Raw genomic sequence first — 18,494 nt, 5'->3', positions numbered from 1 at the left:
ACTTTCACTTCTTATAACACTTTATTTACCTTCCCAAATAACTGAATATATTTGATTAATGTCTTTCATGAACTTTTACATTGTCAACAAAAGCTTAACCTTGGAGTTGCCTGTAGCCACTTCTTTTCTCTTTTCTCATGCTTTCTCTTCATTTTACACCTATTGTATCTCTTAGAAACATCGCTTATTTACCAAGCTGCCTACAGCCTCCCTTGTTCAGGCCTTCATTTCCTCCACACTGAACAAATGCAACATCCGAATGTTAAATCTCCTATTTCCAGAATCTACTGTCAAATTGACCATTGACTATACCACTGGCAAGTAATGAACAACCAACCACAACACTTCTAGACTAAAAAATAAAAAAAAAAACAACCTTTATTGCAAACTCTTTGCAAATAAAATGGATGATACAACTAGAATTGATAATTTACTTACTTGTTTCACATCATAAGCCAGAAGAACAAATCTTAAGTCTGGTGAAACAGAGTGTCTTGATGCTTTGAAGGTTACCTAAAGAAAAATAAGAAAATGTAAGAAATATTGGTTTGAATTTGCGTGCATTAATATCAATAAGAAAATAACTGATATTCTTTCTCTCTCTCCTTCTTCCTCTCTCTTCTGCTAGGTGTTGAAGTAGATGGAAAAGATTAATGAACATGGAGTCAGGAAAATCAGAATTAAAGTCCCTCCCTCAGACACTTAGTAGCTGTATAACCCTAGTCAAGTAACTTACTCTCTCTTAGTCTCAGTTTACTCATCAATAAAACTGGGATGGTAATTGTACCTAATTAATAGATTTTAATAAGCATCCAATGAGATAACATGTACAGCATATTGCAAATCTTAAAAGGCTATAAAAATAATAGTTATGAAAAAATTCTCATACCCCATCCAAGCAAGTTCCCTGTACTTTATTGTTTCTTGAAATTCATGAATCTGCAATGGAACATCAACTAAGAAACTTACACCTCTTCAGTTTATTTTCCACCTGGTTGCATGACTTCATCATGCCTAGATATAGAATAACCTTTCCCCACCCTTAGACATTCTTTTTATTTTTTGTTTTCCCTCATTAGATTGTGATTTCCTTGAGGGCAGGGCCTTTCTCATAACTTTCTTTGTATCCCCAGAGCTTAGCAAAGTGCTAGGCATATAGCAAATGCTTAATAATTAGCCCAACCTATTTTTTCTTTTTTAAAAAATATTTAGCATTTTACATGTTGCCAATCTTCACATGCTTACATGTGAAGTTACATGTAAAAATAATTTTTAACATTTTTTTTTAAAACTTTGAGTTCCAAATTCTTTCCCTTCCTTCCTCCCCACCCTCCCATTGAGAAGGCAAGCAATTAGATACAGGTTATAGATGTGTAGTCATGCAAAACACTTCCATAATAACCATGTTGTGAAAGAAAATATAGACAAAAAATACTCAAGAAAAATAAAGTAAAAATAAAATCATACTTCAATCTACATTCAGACACCATCAGTTCTTTGTCTGGGGATGTATATCATTTTTCATCATAACTCCTTCAGAGTTGTCTTGGATCATTGTATTGCTGAGAATAGTTAAGTTATTCACAGTTGATCATACTACAATATTGTTGTTACTCTGTACACAGTACATTTCACTTTGCATCAGCCCATGTAAGACTTTCCAGGTTTTTCTGAGAGCATCTTGCTCATCACTTCTTACAGTACAATAGTATTCCATCATAATCACATACCACAATTTGTTCAGCCATTCCCCAATTGATGGTCATCCTCTCAACATTTAGTTCTTTGCCCCCCAAAAAGAGCTGCTATAAATATTTTTGTATGTATAGGTACTTTTCTCTTTTTTCATCGCTTTTGGGATACAGATCTAGTAGTGTTATTGCTAGGTCAAAGGGTATGGATGTTTTTTGGGGGGGCATAGTTCCAAATTGCTCTTGTTGAATGATTGAATCAGTTCACAACTATGACAACAGTGCTCTAATCTCTCATTTTTCCCACATCCCATCCAACATTTGTCATTTCCCTCTTATGTCCTATTGGCCAATCTAATAGGTATGAGGTAGTACCTCAGAAATGTTTTGATTTGCATTTCTCTAATCCATAATGAGTTAGAGTATTTTCCATATGAGTATAGATAGCTTTGATTACTTCATCTGAAAACTGTTCATATCTTTTGATAATTTATCAATTGGGGGATGACTCTCATTTTTTTATGAATTTGACTCTGTTCTCTATATGTTTGAAAAATGAGGCTTTTATCAAAGAAGCATGCTTCATTTTTTTCACAGTTACAATTGCTAACTGTATTCCCTTCCATCTTAATACCCCCTTCTATTCTATTCTGTCTCTCCTTTTACCCTGTCCTTCTTCAAAAGTGTTTTACTTCTAACTACCACCTACCCAATCTACCATCCCATCCCTTCTATCACACATCCCCTTCTCTTATCCCTTTCACCACTTACTTTATTGTTTCTTGAAATTCATGAATCGGCAACAAAACATCAACTAAGAAACTTACACCTCCTCAGTTTATTTCCCACCTGGTTGCATGACTTCATCATGCCTAGATATAGAATAATCTTTCCCCACCCTTAGACTTTTTTTTATTTTTTGTTTTCCCTCATTAGTTTGTGATTTCCTTGAGGGCAGGGCGTTTCTCATAACTTTCTTTGTATCCCCAGTGCTTAGCAAGTGCTAGGCATATAGTAAATGCTTAATAATTAGCCCAATCTATTTTTTCTTTTTTAAAAATATTTAGCATTTTACATGTTACCAATCTTCAAATACTTACATGTGAAGTTACATGTAAAAATAATTTTTAACATTTTTTTTAAAACTTTGAGTTCCAAATTCTTTTCCTTCCTTCCTCCCCACCCTCCCATTGAGAAGGCAAGCAATTAGATATAGGTTATAGATGTGTAGTCATGCAAAACACTTCCATAATAGTCATGTTGTAAAAGAAAAAACATAGACAAAAAAAAAAACTCAAGAAAAATAAAGTAAAAAACTATTGGATTAGCTGAAAGCCATGATAAAAAAAGAGCCTAAACATCATCATTCAAGAAATTATCAAGGAAAACTGCCCTGATATACTTGAACCAGAGGGTAAATAACAAGCTGAAAGAATCTCTCTTTAAAAGCCACAAAATTTCTGATGAAAATCAAAATGAAATGAAAAACTGAATCGTGTATCTAATGTTGGGGGAATGATTGGAAAAAAAAACTCATGGTACCTGAATGAAATTGGACCTGGAAGTTAATCAATGAATGCTATTGACATCAAAAACAACTTGACAGGGGTAGTTAAGTGGTGCAGCAAATAGAGCACAAGCCCTGGAGTCAGAAGGGCCTGAGTTCAAATCCAGTCTCAGATCAGACACTTACTAGCTGTGTGACCCTGGGCAAATCACTTAACCCCATTGCCTAGCAAAAACACACAAAGGAAGAAACAAACAAAAAACAATTTGACAGATCTGATTGAGAGCTATGGTTAGCCTGAAGGAATATATTTATATTATTCAGTTCATATCTGAAGAGAGATGGAACAAATATGTTTCCCTGATCATGTAAGTTTAAAAAGAAAAGAAATGAAACTATTTCCTTTGTGGCATTGTATGCAATAGAAGATGATACTTAAATATGTTTGCACAGCTAAGACTTTTACTTATCATATTAGGGATGGAGATAACAGTATATAAGAATGACCAACATCAAAAGTTAGAATATTTGTTCCCCTTCATCTCCTAAATGCAGGAGAATAATTACCAGACATAGAGAAAGAAATAAAAAAGTCCCAAATCTAAGAGTTTAACTACTACTCCCTTATAAAATCTGATGTGTTACAAAGAAAGGGCCTACAAATCCCACAGAATAATCATGGAAACCAGGACCTCTATAAGGAAGTGGTTAAAAGGTTCCAAACAATAAGAAAATATTAAAAAGATCAATGACAGTGAATTTTTATCAAGTGAATCCCAAAGTCAGTTTGACAAAGAAGCAGGATGAGGATCAGTGGTCAAGATGCTATGGATAGATATCTAATGAAACCAGATTGTTCTTGTGCAACCAACAGTCTGTTGTGTGGTAAACAAAATAAATGCACATGAAAAAGTGATTTAGAAGCATAAACAAGTAAAGCAGGTGTAGAGATATTAGAAGATATTCACAGAATCAAAGGTTTAAAGATTCACACCTAGAGTTTAATTATTCCAAATGCCTCATTCTACAGACATGGAAATTAAGATCTGGTGAAGTTCAGGGACACGTGCATGGTCACAAGTAGCAGAACTGTGATTAAAAGTTGGGTCCTACACTCCACTTTTAGGACTCTTTGTAATGTAAATTGTTATCTCAAGAAACTAAAAAGAAAGAAAAATAGGCAAAACTCTGGTAAGTTAGTAATTACTTCCTTGGGGACTAGTAGAAACACAGAGACACATATTTAACTGAAGTAATGTTTGTTAACAGCACCCACAGGTTAATTTACTTAGATTCCATATATGAGGCCAATTTTAAGACATCTGTTCTAGGGAAACAGAAGAATTGACTACCATAGAATCCGCACTTTCCCCAAGGTCACAAGAAGTCATCTTCACAGTAGAACCCAGGAGAGAGCTCTGCTTCCTAGATGCTGCTTTTTCTCACCAGTTAAAATTAGTGCAGAGCTAAATTTGATAATATAAAGGAAATCTCACCTCTCCCCCATATTTCTCCATGTGATGTTCCTAGCATGCATTAACTTCACACCTTCACAAGTATGTTTGTCCCTCAGTAACAACATTTTAGTATCTTTTACAGCTCCTGCAATTATATAGTCTGACACTTTATTAATTATCACTACACTGCCTTAAGCTTATGCAATGTATGACCTGGGAAACTTTCCAAATTCTTTTTCAGAGAAATAAGGATCACAATCTTCCCCGTATTGAGAGAGCTAGAGACAGGTCACTGATGCTACAGAGAACCATACTAATTATAGACTTAAGAGGTACACACCTAGCAGCTAGCATGGGAGAGCCTAGAATTTTCAAACAAACAACTTCAGTGCTCCCCATTATTCAATCCAACTCGTATTTGTTAAGCGCATTTTAGGTAAAATTCAAAAAAAATTGGGAAAATATTAAATACATATGAGGCAGGTAAGAGTCACAGTGGAGAAAGTGTAGGGCTTGAAGTCAGGAAGGTCAGAGCTCAAATATCACTTCAGATACCTGTTAGCTGTGTAACCATAGATGAGTTGCTTAACATCTCTCAATCTCAATTTCCTCATCCGTAAAATGAAGGGGTTAGATTTGAAAGCATCTATTGTCCCTACCAGCTCTAATTCTATGATGCTAAGAAATATTTATTAAGCATTTACTATGTGTAAGGTGGCAAGGATACAAAAATGAAAAATAAATTAATACATCAACTACTATGCTCCAGATGATTATAATTTATTAGACAGGATATGACATAAATAAAAGACAATGTTTTCATCTTTTTAGGAACATAGATTCAAAGTCATACATTCTGTGCAGACAAAAAATATTCAGAGACCTGACCTAACACATAGGAATTAAACAAAAAGCAGTGTACAACTGGACAAGCAGAGGCATAGGACCGTATTACTAAGAAGTGACATAGAACATCTTAGATGAACTATGTATGTGCCCGCTTGGGAACCTGTAAGTCTTGGTCTTCCTCAGTCAAGGTTTTATTTAATAAGCTATTAAGTATTCCATATTGATCTGAATACAGAATTTTCTTATGTATAGGCCTCACCTTTAGAATTATATGTCTTTGAAAGAAGAAACAAATATATAGGAACACAGTAAAAAATGGAACTTTTTGGTGATTCCAGGCCATCTAAAGAAACTCTCTCTACCAACGCAGATCAGAAACTTCTCTGTAATATATAGTCCTAGAGAATTTATTGGTGGTACAAAGTAGTTAAATGATTTAGTCAGAGTCACATAGACAGTATATATTGAAAGCAGTACTTGAATCTATGTCTTTCGGAGTCTGAGGCCAGCATGCTATTCATTCTATCATGCTAACCATCACGTATTTATCGTATTAAACATATATTTATTATGAAAATTTTTATACATTTCTTCAAATTTAAAAAAAGGATGCTTTATTCACTGTTACTATCACAGATTATTGTTGTCCTCACTTTCATTGTTGGCTTATATAAACCATGCATTGAATTTTCATTGTATCTCTGGGGATTAGAACAGTAAAATGCATGAAATAAGTGCTTTATAAATGTTTGTTGACTGACTGACTGAAGTCAGATTCAGGACTAAAATAAGAGTTATAGTCTGATTCATATTGTATTAAATCAAGCAAGTTTCCCTTTTTTCACCTTATAGTGAATACCATATGGCATTCAAATTAACCTGGATTTATCCCTTCATACATGTTTCCAAGTTAATATTTACTAGGTGAAGTTAGAATGTCTTACCCCTGCAGTGATCAGACTATCACACTCTATTAATCTTCATTCATTCTGTCTTGTCTGGGTCCATCAATTGTAGCTGACCAGGGGAAAAGTATAGGGAATAATGACCTAATATATGGTCAAATTTACCTTCACAATAAAAAATGCATTCTCATAAAGTAATCCAAAATCTATCAAATATAACAAAAAATGGCTATTTGGGACACACAGGCCAACTAGAAAGATTTGGTCCTGGATCTTCCACAAACTCACTATGATACTTGCAGTAAGTCTACTAACGACATAATCTTCTTCCCTCATTTATTAAGTAAGGAACTTGAATTAAATAATCCTAAGGGCCCTTTGATTTATGACATTCTCCGCTTTTGTGAAATATAATAGTATATCAGTTAAACTATTAGACTGGGAGTCAGGAGAAACTGGGTTAAAATTCTGCCTCAGATACTTACTAACTGTGTGACCCTAGGTAATTCATTTAACTTATGTTCTTCAGTGCCTTTATCTATAAAAGAAGATGGATGGGCTTGATTGATGATATCTAAAGTTCATCCAAGCTCAAAGTTTATGATCCTATTACTCTATGGTTAATGAAACTATGAATGTGGCAGTACTTTGCCATTAGAAAACAATAGATAAAATGATGACTAGTGTGCTGTCTTGCTTATATACTTTTGTTAACATTGTTTTAATGTCAAGAATGCCCTCCTTAACTCTCTTATGTTTTGCCAAATCCTCTGTAACCTTTAACATCTAGATCAAATGACATTTTCTCCATGAGGCTGTGATTATAGCAATCTGAAATGATCTCTCACTCCTCTGAACTCATAACAATTACCATCTGTACAATTGACTCAACTATCAATCTTGTCCTGCCTTGTTACAGCTGTTTTATAGTTGTCTTCAACAGTAACTTAAATGTTTTATTGTTACCATAATATCTCCATTATGAAACATGAGGATAATCCTAATGAAATATTGCTTAGGCAAAACTTTAACAATCAAGGACAGAAATAATATTGGAAGCAATATATTCAGACACAAGAGCAGTGTATAGATTCATTCATCCCACAAAGGTAAATAGGATGCAAATGCAGAAAAGAAGAAAAAAACAGTGTTAGGCTGTAAGTGCATCAGAGTTGCAAAACAAAGTACTAAATGAATTTTTAGGGGCAAAGACTTTAGCTAGAGTAAGGTACAAGGGAAGTTTATAGTTCTGTCTACAAGAAGCTCCTAAACTATTTTGGAGGATAAACACAACCATTAAACATAGTATGAAAAGATTAGTCAATAATTTAAAAGATACATGATTTCAATGGTGTAAGGAATCCTTCAATCCAAATGTATGGTTTTCTCTCTGAATCTGGTGAATTGTCATTATAAAAGCATAGAAAAAGTTTACAGTGAGGAAAATAATCAAATACTAATAAGAATAATTAAACTATTGCCAGAAAATTCAAAATATGCATGTCGACGCCTTTAGGTATAGAGGAGAGAGCATATTGTGTTATATAAAATATAAGTAGTTGAAGAAGCTAACCTAATCTCCACTTTTCCTGGTCAGAAGGATGTTTTATTTTATTTTTGAGATAACAGAATACAATATAGAGAGCTGAAAGGAACTTCATAGGTCTTTTGGTCCAATCTCCTCATTTTACAGATTAGAAAAATGAAAACCCAGAAAGAGAGAAGACTGGTTTAGAGTCCCATAAGTAAAATAAACTTTTTTTTTTGTTTCCACATTAGCCATATTATGAAAAAAAGAAGTAAAAAAGAGAAAAATGTTTTAATCTGTACTCAGAGTTCATAAATTCCCTGTCCATAAATGGATAGTATTTTCATCAACATTCCTTTGGAATTGTCAAGGATAACTATACTCATCGGAGTGGCTAAATATTTCATAATAGCTTATCATTAAAAACAAACAAATAAACAAGAAAAAACAAACGGGGGCAGCTAGGTAGAGCATTGGATAAAGCACCATCCCTGAAGTCAGGAGGACCTGAGTTCAAATCCATCCTCAGACCAAACACTTGACACTTACTAGCTGTGTGACCCTGGGCAAGTCACTTAATCCCAATTGCCTAAAAAAAAATAGCTTATCATTATAATCCTGCTGCCACTATGTAGGTACTATCCTTAGATCTGCTCACTTCATTTTGCATCAGCTTATACAAGTCTACCCAGGTTTTGTTTATTTTCTAAAACCATTCCATCATCATTTCTTACAGTACAATATTATTATATCACAATCATATACTACAACTTGTACAGCTACAACCGAATTGATGGGCATCCCCTCAGCTTCCAATTCTATGGCACCATAAAAAGTGTGCTATAACCATTTTCCTATATATTTGTCTTTTTCCTACCTCTTGCTCTTTTGGTGGTACAGATCTAGTACCAGTATTTCTGGGTCAAAGGATTTGCACAGTTTTGTAGCCCTTTGACCATAGTTCCAAATTATTCTCCTGAATGGTTGCACCAGTTCACAGGTTACCAATGAAGCACTAGTGTACCTATTTTTCCACCTGACCTCTAGTCTGTGTCACTTACCATTTTATTCATGTTAGCCAATCTTATGAGTGTAAGGTGGTAACCTCACAGTTTTAATTTGCATTTCTGTAGTTAGTGATTGAGAGCATTTCCATATGACTATTAACAACTTTGATTTCTTCTTCTGAAAATGACATGGTCATATCCTATGACCACTTATCAATTAGGGAATGGCTTATTTTTAAAAATAAATTTGGCTCAGTTGTCTATTTATTTAATAAATGAGATGTTTATCAGAGAAAAATACTGTTAAAAGTCCCACTCCCACCTCGTCAGCTTTCTGCTTTCCTTCTGATTTTAGATGCATTGGTTTTATTTAGGAAAAAAAAAGTAATCAAAATGTCATGTTACCTCCTATGATCCTATCTCTTCTATACACACATACACAAATATATATACATGTTTGTATGTATAAATACATAAATTATGCATATGTGTACATATATATACAATAAACAATGGTAACAGAAATATTTGTGTGCATATGTGTATATCTACTCAATAAAATAATGGCACACACACACACACACATATATATATACACACACACACACATAGACATACATTTATGTATACATACATATAGAGAAAGAGGGAGAGTAAATGCAGGGAGAGTGAGCATGGGAAGAGCAAGCATGGATTTTTTTTTAAACAAAATATTCCCAATATGGACAGTACTAGTATGAGCACTTTTAATATAACTGAACTGGCACGTGTAAAAAGCACTTCTTTGCTTCTCATTACTTTTGCTAAGTAAATGTTAACAGGAAAATAATATTCTATTGACTTATAAAAATTTCCACAAAACATTTAAAATTATGGTTTTATTAAATGAAAAAGTGATGAATGAGGGTCATTGAATGATATTTATATGGTCATTCCAACTGTTCTGTTTGCTTACTCGCTCCAAAAAAGGTAAGGAATGAATAATATGTTTTTAAAAAGTCAACAACATTTCAGTAAATTAAAAGGCTTTCACTTAAAAGGAAAGATGGTACTGGACATTGCACATGTATACAAATTTATACTCTTTGAAAATGCATTTTGCTATGGTCAATTGACTCTTCAAATCTTAGATAAACAAATTCTGATTATGAATTTGTGTTATTTATTTGTCCTCAATGGTGCTAGTTACCTTCATTTTCAGCTACAACAAAGGACACAAGTAGTATAGGAGAATTATGAAAATGATTAAAATAAAAATATCCATTTGGAAGTTTGAGATGCATGCCCCTTATCTCTGCTATCAGAAATAAACTTTGCAGTTGATATGACAAACCAGTTCAGAGTCAGTTAATATACACACAGCTTTAGATCAGGGAGGTCAAGAGTAGAGACAGTCATAGCAAATCTTAATGCAGCATACTGTTGCCTTATTTGATAAAATCAGAAATGGTCACATTTCTATAGAAATTGTAGCCTCATTATTCCTTACTAATATGAAAGCAAGATAATTTATATCATAAGTGGTATATGCAAATTGGTGAAAAAGATCACAGAGATTTCACAGGCCCTTGTTACTTGATTCTTTACCAAATTGTCTCTTATTGGTTATTCAGTCTATTTTTATGGGCAATCCTTCCAGGAGCCCAAATAATGTATGTGTACACATGTATGCACACGTATTTATATTTGTGTTATATTTATACGTGAAGTCCCTCTTCTTTTAAGTATTATATCTTTTCTGCCTTTCAAAGAAATAATGAAACCCAGCAAATACATTTCCCAACATTTTAACAAATCTGCAGAAAGGGAAGACCAATTACCAGCACTGCATTAACGGAAAACAACAAGAACAAACAAATCTTTCTGCGCCATGTGGTTTACAATGCCGGGCCATCCTTCAACATACATAAAATAACATACAATAACAGTAATGCTTTCCAATAGGAGGGCTCTAATGTCAATCTTTTTGTGTTACACTGCATAAGATCTATTTAAACTATGTATGGCATCATTGACTCAATATTATTATTTAACAATTCCAAGGAGTAATAGAGAACATTTGCACAATAACTACAAAGAAAACTCTTTGATATAATTTTGGCATTTCTCCCACCAACACTGTCCTTAATCTTCAATTTCTTTTTGTTCTAGTTCCCAGCTGATTTTTAGTGAATTGATTATGTTGGTGTTATATTGATTTCCTTAATACAAGTCTATTCTTCCTTTTTCCTATGAGAGTAAATGAAATTATTATGTTATTTATTAATTGCAAGATCTTATCGAAGTCACTTTTCTTCTGTGGGGCTCAGTTTCTTCTGTTATAAGCAAGGATTGAATTAAAGCATCTTAAAGTCTCTTCTGTCTCTAAGATTCTAGGAGTCTTTTTCAACTGAATTTACTTGTTTCTTTCATCTTGATAGCCATGAAGGATTTTTTCATGATCATGTTCATTAATTCTTTTTTTTTTTCAGTCAAAGACAAGGTTTATTAGAACCTCCATCATATTGGGCAGACTCTTAAGGAGTCTGAACATGGGTAAGCAGTGGCTAGATTATAAGAATCCCAGCAGTGGCTAGATTTTAAGAATCTGAGCATCTTAATGGAGACAAGATAGACCTTATATACAGAAAGCTTGTGGGAGGAGCCTAGGAGTGGCCAGTAAACTGGGGTGAACAGAACTCCTGGGACCTGGACCTCGTCACCAAGGGAGCCTAGCTAGGATTAAGGGTGGGAAAGGGCCAGGGGGCCATAGGGAGACAATGGAGAGGAGATTGGGTGTAGCCACAATGAAAGGTCAGTTGATGGGATCATAGCCCCAGGTGAACACCAGAGACTTGGCCACATGGGAAAGACCAGGATTCTTCTTTTCTGGAACCCAGATCCCAACCCCATCATTCCCCCTCAAACAAATAGGAACCCAAATTCTTTTGGGGTGAGGTGTCAAGGCTTCTGAAACTGCTTCCTTCTGGCAAGGGGCATAGAGTTGTCCCTGCCTTGAGGGTGTCCCAAAGAGGAGGTTGACTGGAACCAAGCACAGGTTGCATCCAGGGAATGATGGAGGAACATTGGCTGGTACCCACTGTTCCTTACCAACTGTGGGTGAATGGCCTGTAGTCTGGAAGACATAAATTTGACAGAAAAAAACTGCAGGGCCCAGATATAAAGCAGGGACTAGATTTAGGGTCCAACATTGAGAGGATAAAACATCCTTAGCTCTGTTTTGATTTCCATTTTCCAACCATGCAGTATCAAATCCACCTCATAGCCAGACTCAGGAATATCCATAGGGTAATATTCTCTTTCAAAGGAACATAATGGGGAAACTGAGCCAGGAGGATCCCATCTTAGACTGAGGCTAAAATTGTCCTCTCAGCTTTTCCTGATGCTGACTTCCCATTAGTATCACCTTCTCTGAGTAGCTTGTGGAATTTCTCTCAGATGGCGGATTATTGATTATCAATGGATTATGACCCATCAGACAACTCAAAATAAAATCCTATGAGCTTTCACCTCAAACAGCAAGTTTTACTAATCACAGTTTAGGAAAAACTTTTCCAGGATTTACATCTCAAACTTAAATTTGTCCTGGTGTAAAAGGCCAATCATTAGAGATTTCTATATACTTGCAAATTCTCAGCAAGCCATACAAAACCCAAACAAACTTTTTGGCTAGTTTATACATTAAAACAATAGCCAACAATAGCTAATTATTTTAGTGGTAAACAAATTATGAAAAGTTGCTTGACATAAGTGATGCAGAAAGTTCACCAATTTGAAACTTGCAACAAACCCATTACCAATCAGGTGACTTCAATTTTGTTAAATGGCACTTCCAAATTACTTTACACAGAGAATCAACATCTTATTGTTAACAGTTAAAACTACAAATTTAAAAGAGTATGCTTACCCAAGTTCGGAGGTTAGCTTCTTTACATTGAGCAGGATGTGCTGAACCTGGGTGATGCTTCCAGGCAAAGGTTGCCCCAGAGCCCAAGGCCATTGCCAGTGAAGCCCATGCTGTAGCTGCTGTCCCTCACCCCTCCTTCCTTTCCCAGGTAGGGGAGGACAAAATCAAAGGTGAAGAGTAAAGGGTGAAACTCTCTTCTGTTAGTGAGGTTAACATACCCTCTTGACTCAAGGGAAGGGAGTGGAAGAAAAGAGTGACCAGGGTTGCATGGAGGAGTTTTAAATTCCTTAATGATCAATCACAAAAACCTCCAGAGTCTGCCAAGATATTTTCAGGTGTTCTAACTTTCCCTGTAACCTCCATGAAGGATGATTCAGGGGTGTAGAGGAAAGAGCGTAAGTAAGCATCAGGAAACCAAAAAGTAACTGCAGTTTTCCCCAGTTCCTTAGCACCGAGGGAATTCATACACTTCCAGATATGGCATCCGTCCTTGAACTCTAAGCTGCAGAAGGTGTGCCCAGGTCCATGGTCTTGAACCAACCCAGTAGACCGAAAGCCTAAGAATGTCAGGCTGAGTGAGAGACAGCCTTTTAACTGTCTGCCCAAAAAGCACCTCTAAGCCTTGGTGCTTGGACAGCAACCCTAACTGCAGAGCAAGAAAGGAGGGGAGGAGGAAGGCTTACATACCTTCCAGTCTTGGTTGGAGAAGAACTTGGGGTTAGGCAGTTTCCCTGTATGGGCCACCAATATGATGTGGTTTAGAGGTTCAGGGGTGCTGGGACCCCAAAATCACAACAGGCAGGTCCTGCCTGAAAGAATTTGACCCAAACCTTCTTTCAGCCAAAGACAAAGTTTATTGGAACCTCTATCATATTGGGCAGACTCTTAAGGAGACTGAACATGGGTAAGCAGTGGCTAGATTATAAGAATTCCAGCAGTGACTAGATTTTAAGAATCTGAGCTGTGGCTAGATTTTAAGAATCTGAGCCCATTAATTCTTAGCTAATATTAATTTAGACTTGGTATCATGAGCAGACGGGGAAGACAGTATGAACTACTATGACTTCTCAGGATGTATATAGCCCATTTATCATATCCATTTAATCTAAAATGATATTTCTGTGGTTAAAAACCCCAAGTAAATATATGCACACTGGCTTTGATTTATTACCCTTCATTGGAAGTTAGGTAGAATCTATTAGGTAGAATAGTGTATGAGTGCTAGACTTGTAGTCATAAGACCTGAGTTCAAATTCTGCCTCTCTAACACTAATTAGCAGTATCACCCTTGGGCAAGTTACTTAACTTTTAACTTTTCTAAGCTTCTTATCTGTGAAATGGGAATAATGAAACCTATTTCAAAGAATAATTGTAAGGATTAAATGAGATAATACATGAGAAGTTGTTTACACATATTAAAATCACTATATAAATTCTAGCTATAATCATCCTCTCTGAACCTAAGGCAATCATAAAGATTCAGATCCTCCAAGATCAGTGTGTGTGTGAATATACACACATTCACATACAATCATATATACATATATACACATATGTATAATATATAGTACATGCATATAAGCATATATGTATGTGTGTATATATGTGTGTGTGTGTGTGTGTGTGTGTGTGTTAATTCCAGCATTGATTTGAAGTATAAAGGATCATGTCACCCAGGATATCTCAACTGGCATATATTGAAGCTTAACATATTAATCAAAGGGTAACAATTAAATTCATGTCTGATTTCTTTCTATCTTGAAGCTTTAGGATAGCAACCAACACTCTGCTTATCACGAATATCTCATCTGTATTTTGAAATGGTAGCATTTTCCTACCCCACCTTCCCTCTACTCTTTTTTTTATTAATTTATTTTGATTTATCAATAATCACTTCCATATGCTTTTGAGTTTAAAATTTTTCTCCCCTTTCTTCCCCACCACCCTCCCCAAGATAGCTCACAATCTGATATAGGCTATACATTTACATTCATATTAAACATATTTTCACATTAGTGATGTAAGTAAAAATTAAAACCAATTGGAGGAACCATCAGAAAGAGGAAACAAAAAGATTAAAAAAATAACAATTCAACTTCCATAGTTCTTTCTTTGGATGTGGATAGCATTTTCTATCACAAGGCCTATGGAGATGTCTTAGATCCTTGTATTGCTGGGAAGGGTCAAGTTTATCTATATTAGTCATCACACAATATGGCTGTTATTGTGTACAATGTTCTCTTGGTTCTGTTCACTTCACTCAGCATCAGACCATACAAGTCTTTCCAGGTTTTTCTGAAGTCAGCCTGTTCATCATTTCTTATAGCACAATAGTATTCCATTACATTCATATACCACAACTTGCTCAGTCATTCCCCAATTGATGGGTATCCTTTCAATTTCCAATTCTTTGCCACCACAAAAAGAGCTGTGGGTCCTTTTACAATCTGTATGATCTCTTTGGGATATAGCCCTAGAAGTGCTATTGCTGGGTCAAAGGGTGTACATATTTTGATAGCCCTTTGGGCATAGTTCCAAATTGCTCTCCAAAATGGTTGGATCATTTCACAACCCTACCAACAATGCATTAGTGTTCCAATTTTCCCACATCTTCTCCAACATTTATCATTTTCCTGTTTTGTCATGTTGGCCATTTTGATAGGTGTGATGTGGTACCTTAGAGTTGTTTTGATTCACATTTCTCTAATCAATAGTTATTTAGAGCATTTTTTCATATGACTACAGATGGCTTTAATTTCTTCACCTGAGAACTGTCTGTTCATATCCTTTAACCATTTATCAATTGAGGAATGGCTTGTATTCTTATAAATTTGGCTTAATTCTCTATATATTTTAGAAATGAGGCCCTTATCAGAGAGACTGGCTGTAAAAATTCTTTCCCACTTTTCTACCTTCCTTCTAATCTTAGTTGCATTGGCTTTGTTTGTGCAAAAACTTTTCAATTTAATGAAATCAAAATTACCCATTTGCTTTTTGTAATGTTCTCTATCTCCTGTTTGGTCGTGAATTCTTCTGTTCTCCATAGATCCGACAGGTAAACTATTCCTTGCTCACCAAGTTTGCTTATAGTATCAGCCTTTATATCTAAATCATGAACCCATTTTGACTTTATTTTGGTATATGGTATGAAATTTTGGTCTATGTCTAGTTTCTGTGCCATTTCTTTCTATCTTGAAGCTTTAGGATAGCAACCAACACTTTGCTTATCATGAATATCTCATCTGTACTTTGAAATGGCAGCATTTTTCTACCCCTCCTTCCCTCCACTCTTAAAAAAATCTTTTGATCTGGAGTAGATCCACTAGGACATGCCTTTTGTACCCTAACCTAGGTTTGAAAATTCCATTTTCCTCTCAAAGATTGGAAAGAATCTTCAATTCTTAGAAAGTTATTTAAGCTATAGTAAGCTGAAAGTTTTGAAACTTCAATACATCTGAGTCATCATCATAAAATAAATACATATTTATCACTGGGAATTATATTTTCTGGTCCAATATGCATGTGCTTTGTGTGGATTAAAAAATAATATTGTCCCTCATTGCATCCCCATAAGTTTGTTTAGCTTCATGAGGCTTTGCCTCCTTTAGTTAACCATAGTTCTAATTCTATTTCATGTTCATAAAAAGAGATCTCTTTGAAATGTAACCTTTACCATTCTATCTTTTTAGGATTAGATTAAGGCTTCCTAACTTGTCCTTGAACACTCTGTGTGCATCACACATATATACATATAGCTCATAGAGTTTAGATAGATACAGACACACACACATACATATATCCATATATATGTATAGATAGATACATATATATTTGTGTATATATTGTAACTATTTCAATATAATCGGTTTCCTTTTTTAAATCCCATGCATTTTATTTCATTCTTTAAATCCATATTCTGATAAATATTCCATAGACTTTACTAGATTATCACAGGGGTACATGGCAAAAAAAATGGTTAAGTATCCTTGCTTTAGAGGCTAAAGTTTATAGTGTTCCTTCTATTCTATTTCATTTTTTTTTAAGAAATATCATTTAGAAATTGTCATTTAGATAGAGGCTACTGAGACTTAACAAGTAACTGACAATGTTTATGTTGATGGTGATGCTTGCAAAATATCCTCAACACATCTGCATCCTAAACTGTCAATAGTTATGATAATTATCTAGTATTTAATGACTATACAATGTTCTTAATGATATGTTGACCATTAGTCTCTCTTTAGTTTATAATGAAACAATAAAAAGGAAATTATGCAAATGGTTATTAGAATTGCAGATATGATCATCAATGATGAGATGTTAATTGCAACAGGGAGCTATGTATTGGGACTGACATCAAAAACAAGATAAAAAATGAGTTGAAAGTAAGTGGAAGTCTAAGGTGGCTCAGACTTCTTTAAAAATATTAGCATATTCACTGTGATAGCATTCCTTTCTTAGATTGATGCTATGATTCTCAGCTTTAGGCCTCCAAACTTCTTGAACTTGTTCATAGTCAGACTCCCACTGAGCACGATCAAGACTCATAATCATAAATTTATTCTACCTTTCCTGCTCACTTGACAGCATCCTCTTAATAAGCAGTGATACTAGAGATGACAATTCCCTGGCAACCCTGAGGCCATCAGCAGATGAAAAGAGAGGCTTCAGTGGCAATGGGACACATACACATGTCTTGTAAGGCAATTGCTGCTCTTCTAGACAAAAAATCAGGGGCTCTTGTCAGGACTGAGAAATGAATTCTTAAGCTAAAAAGTTATCTCTGAGAAACAAATAGTAGCTAAGACTGTTAGTTACCATGCTAATGCCTTCCTATTTTAGATTCTGCCTCTGCACCATTCACGTATCCCACATCCATATCCATCCTATAAGTCAGAAAAGGAATTGGCTTTCTTAAGCTCATAGATCCAGGTTTGAGCAAGCACTAGAATTTTCATACTCCTAATTAGATTCTATCGTTGAGTTACATATTTTTCAAATACCCAAGAAAAAGCATAAGTTCAGTTTCCAAAGTTAGCTCAGGTTGTACAAATAATCTAACTCTCCACTATTCAGGAACTCTGTTCATCCAATTCTACATCCCCATCTCCTTTTATCCTCTAATTTTAGTATCTTTTGTGATTTGTTACATACATTCACAATAAATTGGAAGAGGGAAAAAATCAAAATTAGGATTGGTTAATGTTGTTTCTTTAATTTTTTTTTCATGAGAAAGTTGAAACTTTTTTTTCTAGAAGCAGGTGTTCAAATTGAATATGGAATTCTAATTTTTGTGTTCTTCTTAACATAAGATTTGGGCACCTTCTTGTATATATGAAAGACACAAAAATGCAATATTTTGGGGCAGCTAGGTGGCACAATGGATAGAGCATCGGCCCTGAAGTCAGGAGGACCTGAGTTCAAATTCGGCCTCAGACCAAACGCTTGACACTTATTAGCTGTGTGACCCTGGGCAAGTCACTTAACGCCAATTGCCTAAAAAAAATGGAATATTCAGATTCTGAGAAGGAAAAGACAAATATCAAGACTGAGAAATGACTAATATTTCAGAAGGCAGGCTTAGGTCAAAAGCCTCACAGTCAGGAAAAGACTAAACTGGGCCTCTTCCTCCTATTTTAAACT

General features: G+C 35.0%; 1 protein-coding gene across 1 annotated transcript in view; it reads right to left on the bottom strand.

Moving 5' to 3' along the window:
- Positions 1–18,494, bottom strand: part of DPP10 (dipeptidyl peptidase like 10) — a 934,204-nt gene that overhangs the window by 377,670 nt on the left and 538,040 nt on the right. Inside the window, exon 5 of the mRNA XM_027854721.1 lies at positions 439–513. Coding sequence (XP_027710522.1) covers positions 439–513 — 75 coding nt within the window. The remainder of the gene's footprint in view (positions 1–438; positions 514–18,494) is intronic.

This window comes from Vombatus ursinus, unplaced genomic scaffold (genome assembly GCF_900497805.2).
Source record: "Vombatus ursinus unplaced genomic scaffold, bare-nosed wombat genome assembly UNPS02010548.1, whole genome shotgun sequence".
NCBI lineage: Eukaryota > Metazoa > Chordata > Mammalia > Diprotodontia > Vombatidae > Vombatus > Vombatus ursinus.
Note: the sequence above shows the minus strand (reverse complement) of the source record. Positions and strands in the feature narration are given on the sequence as shown.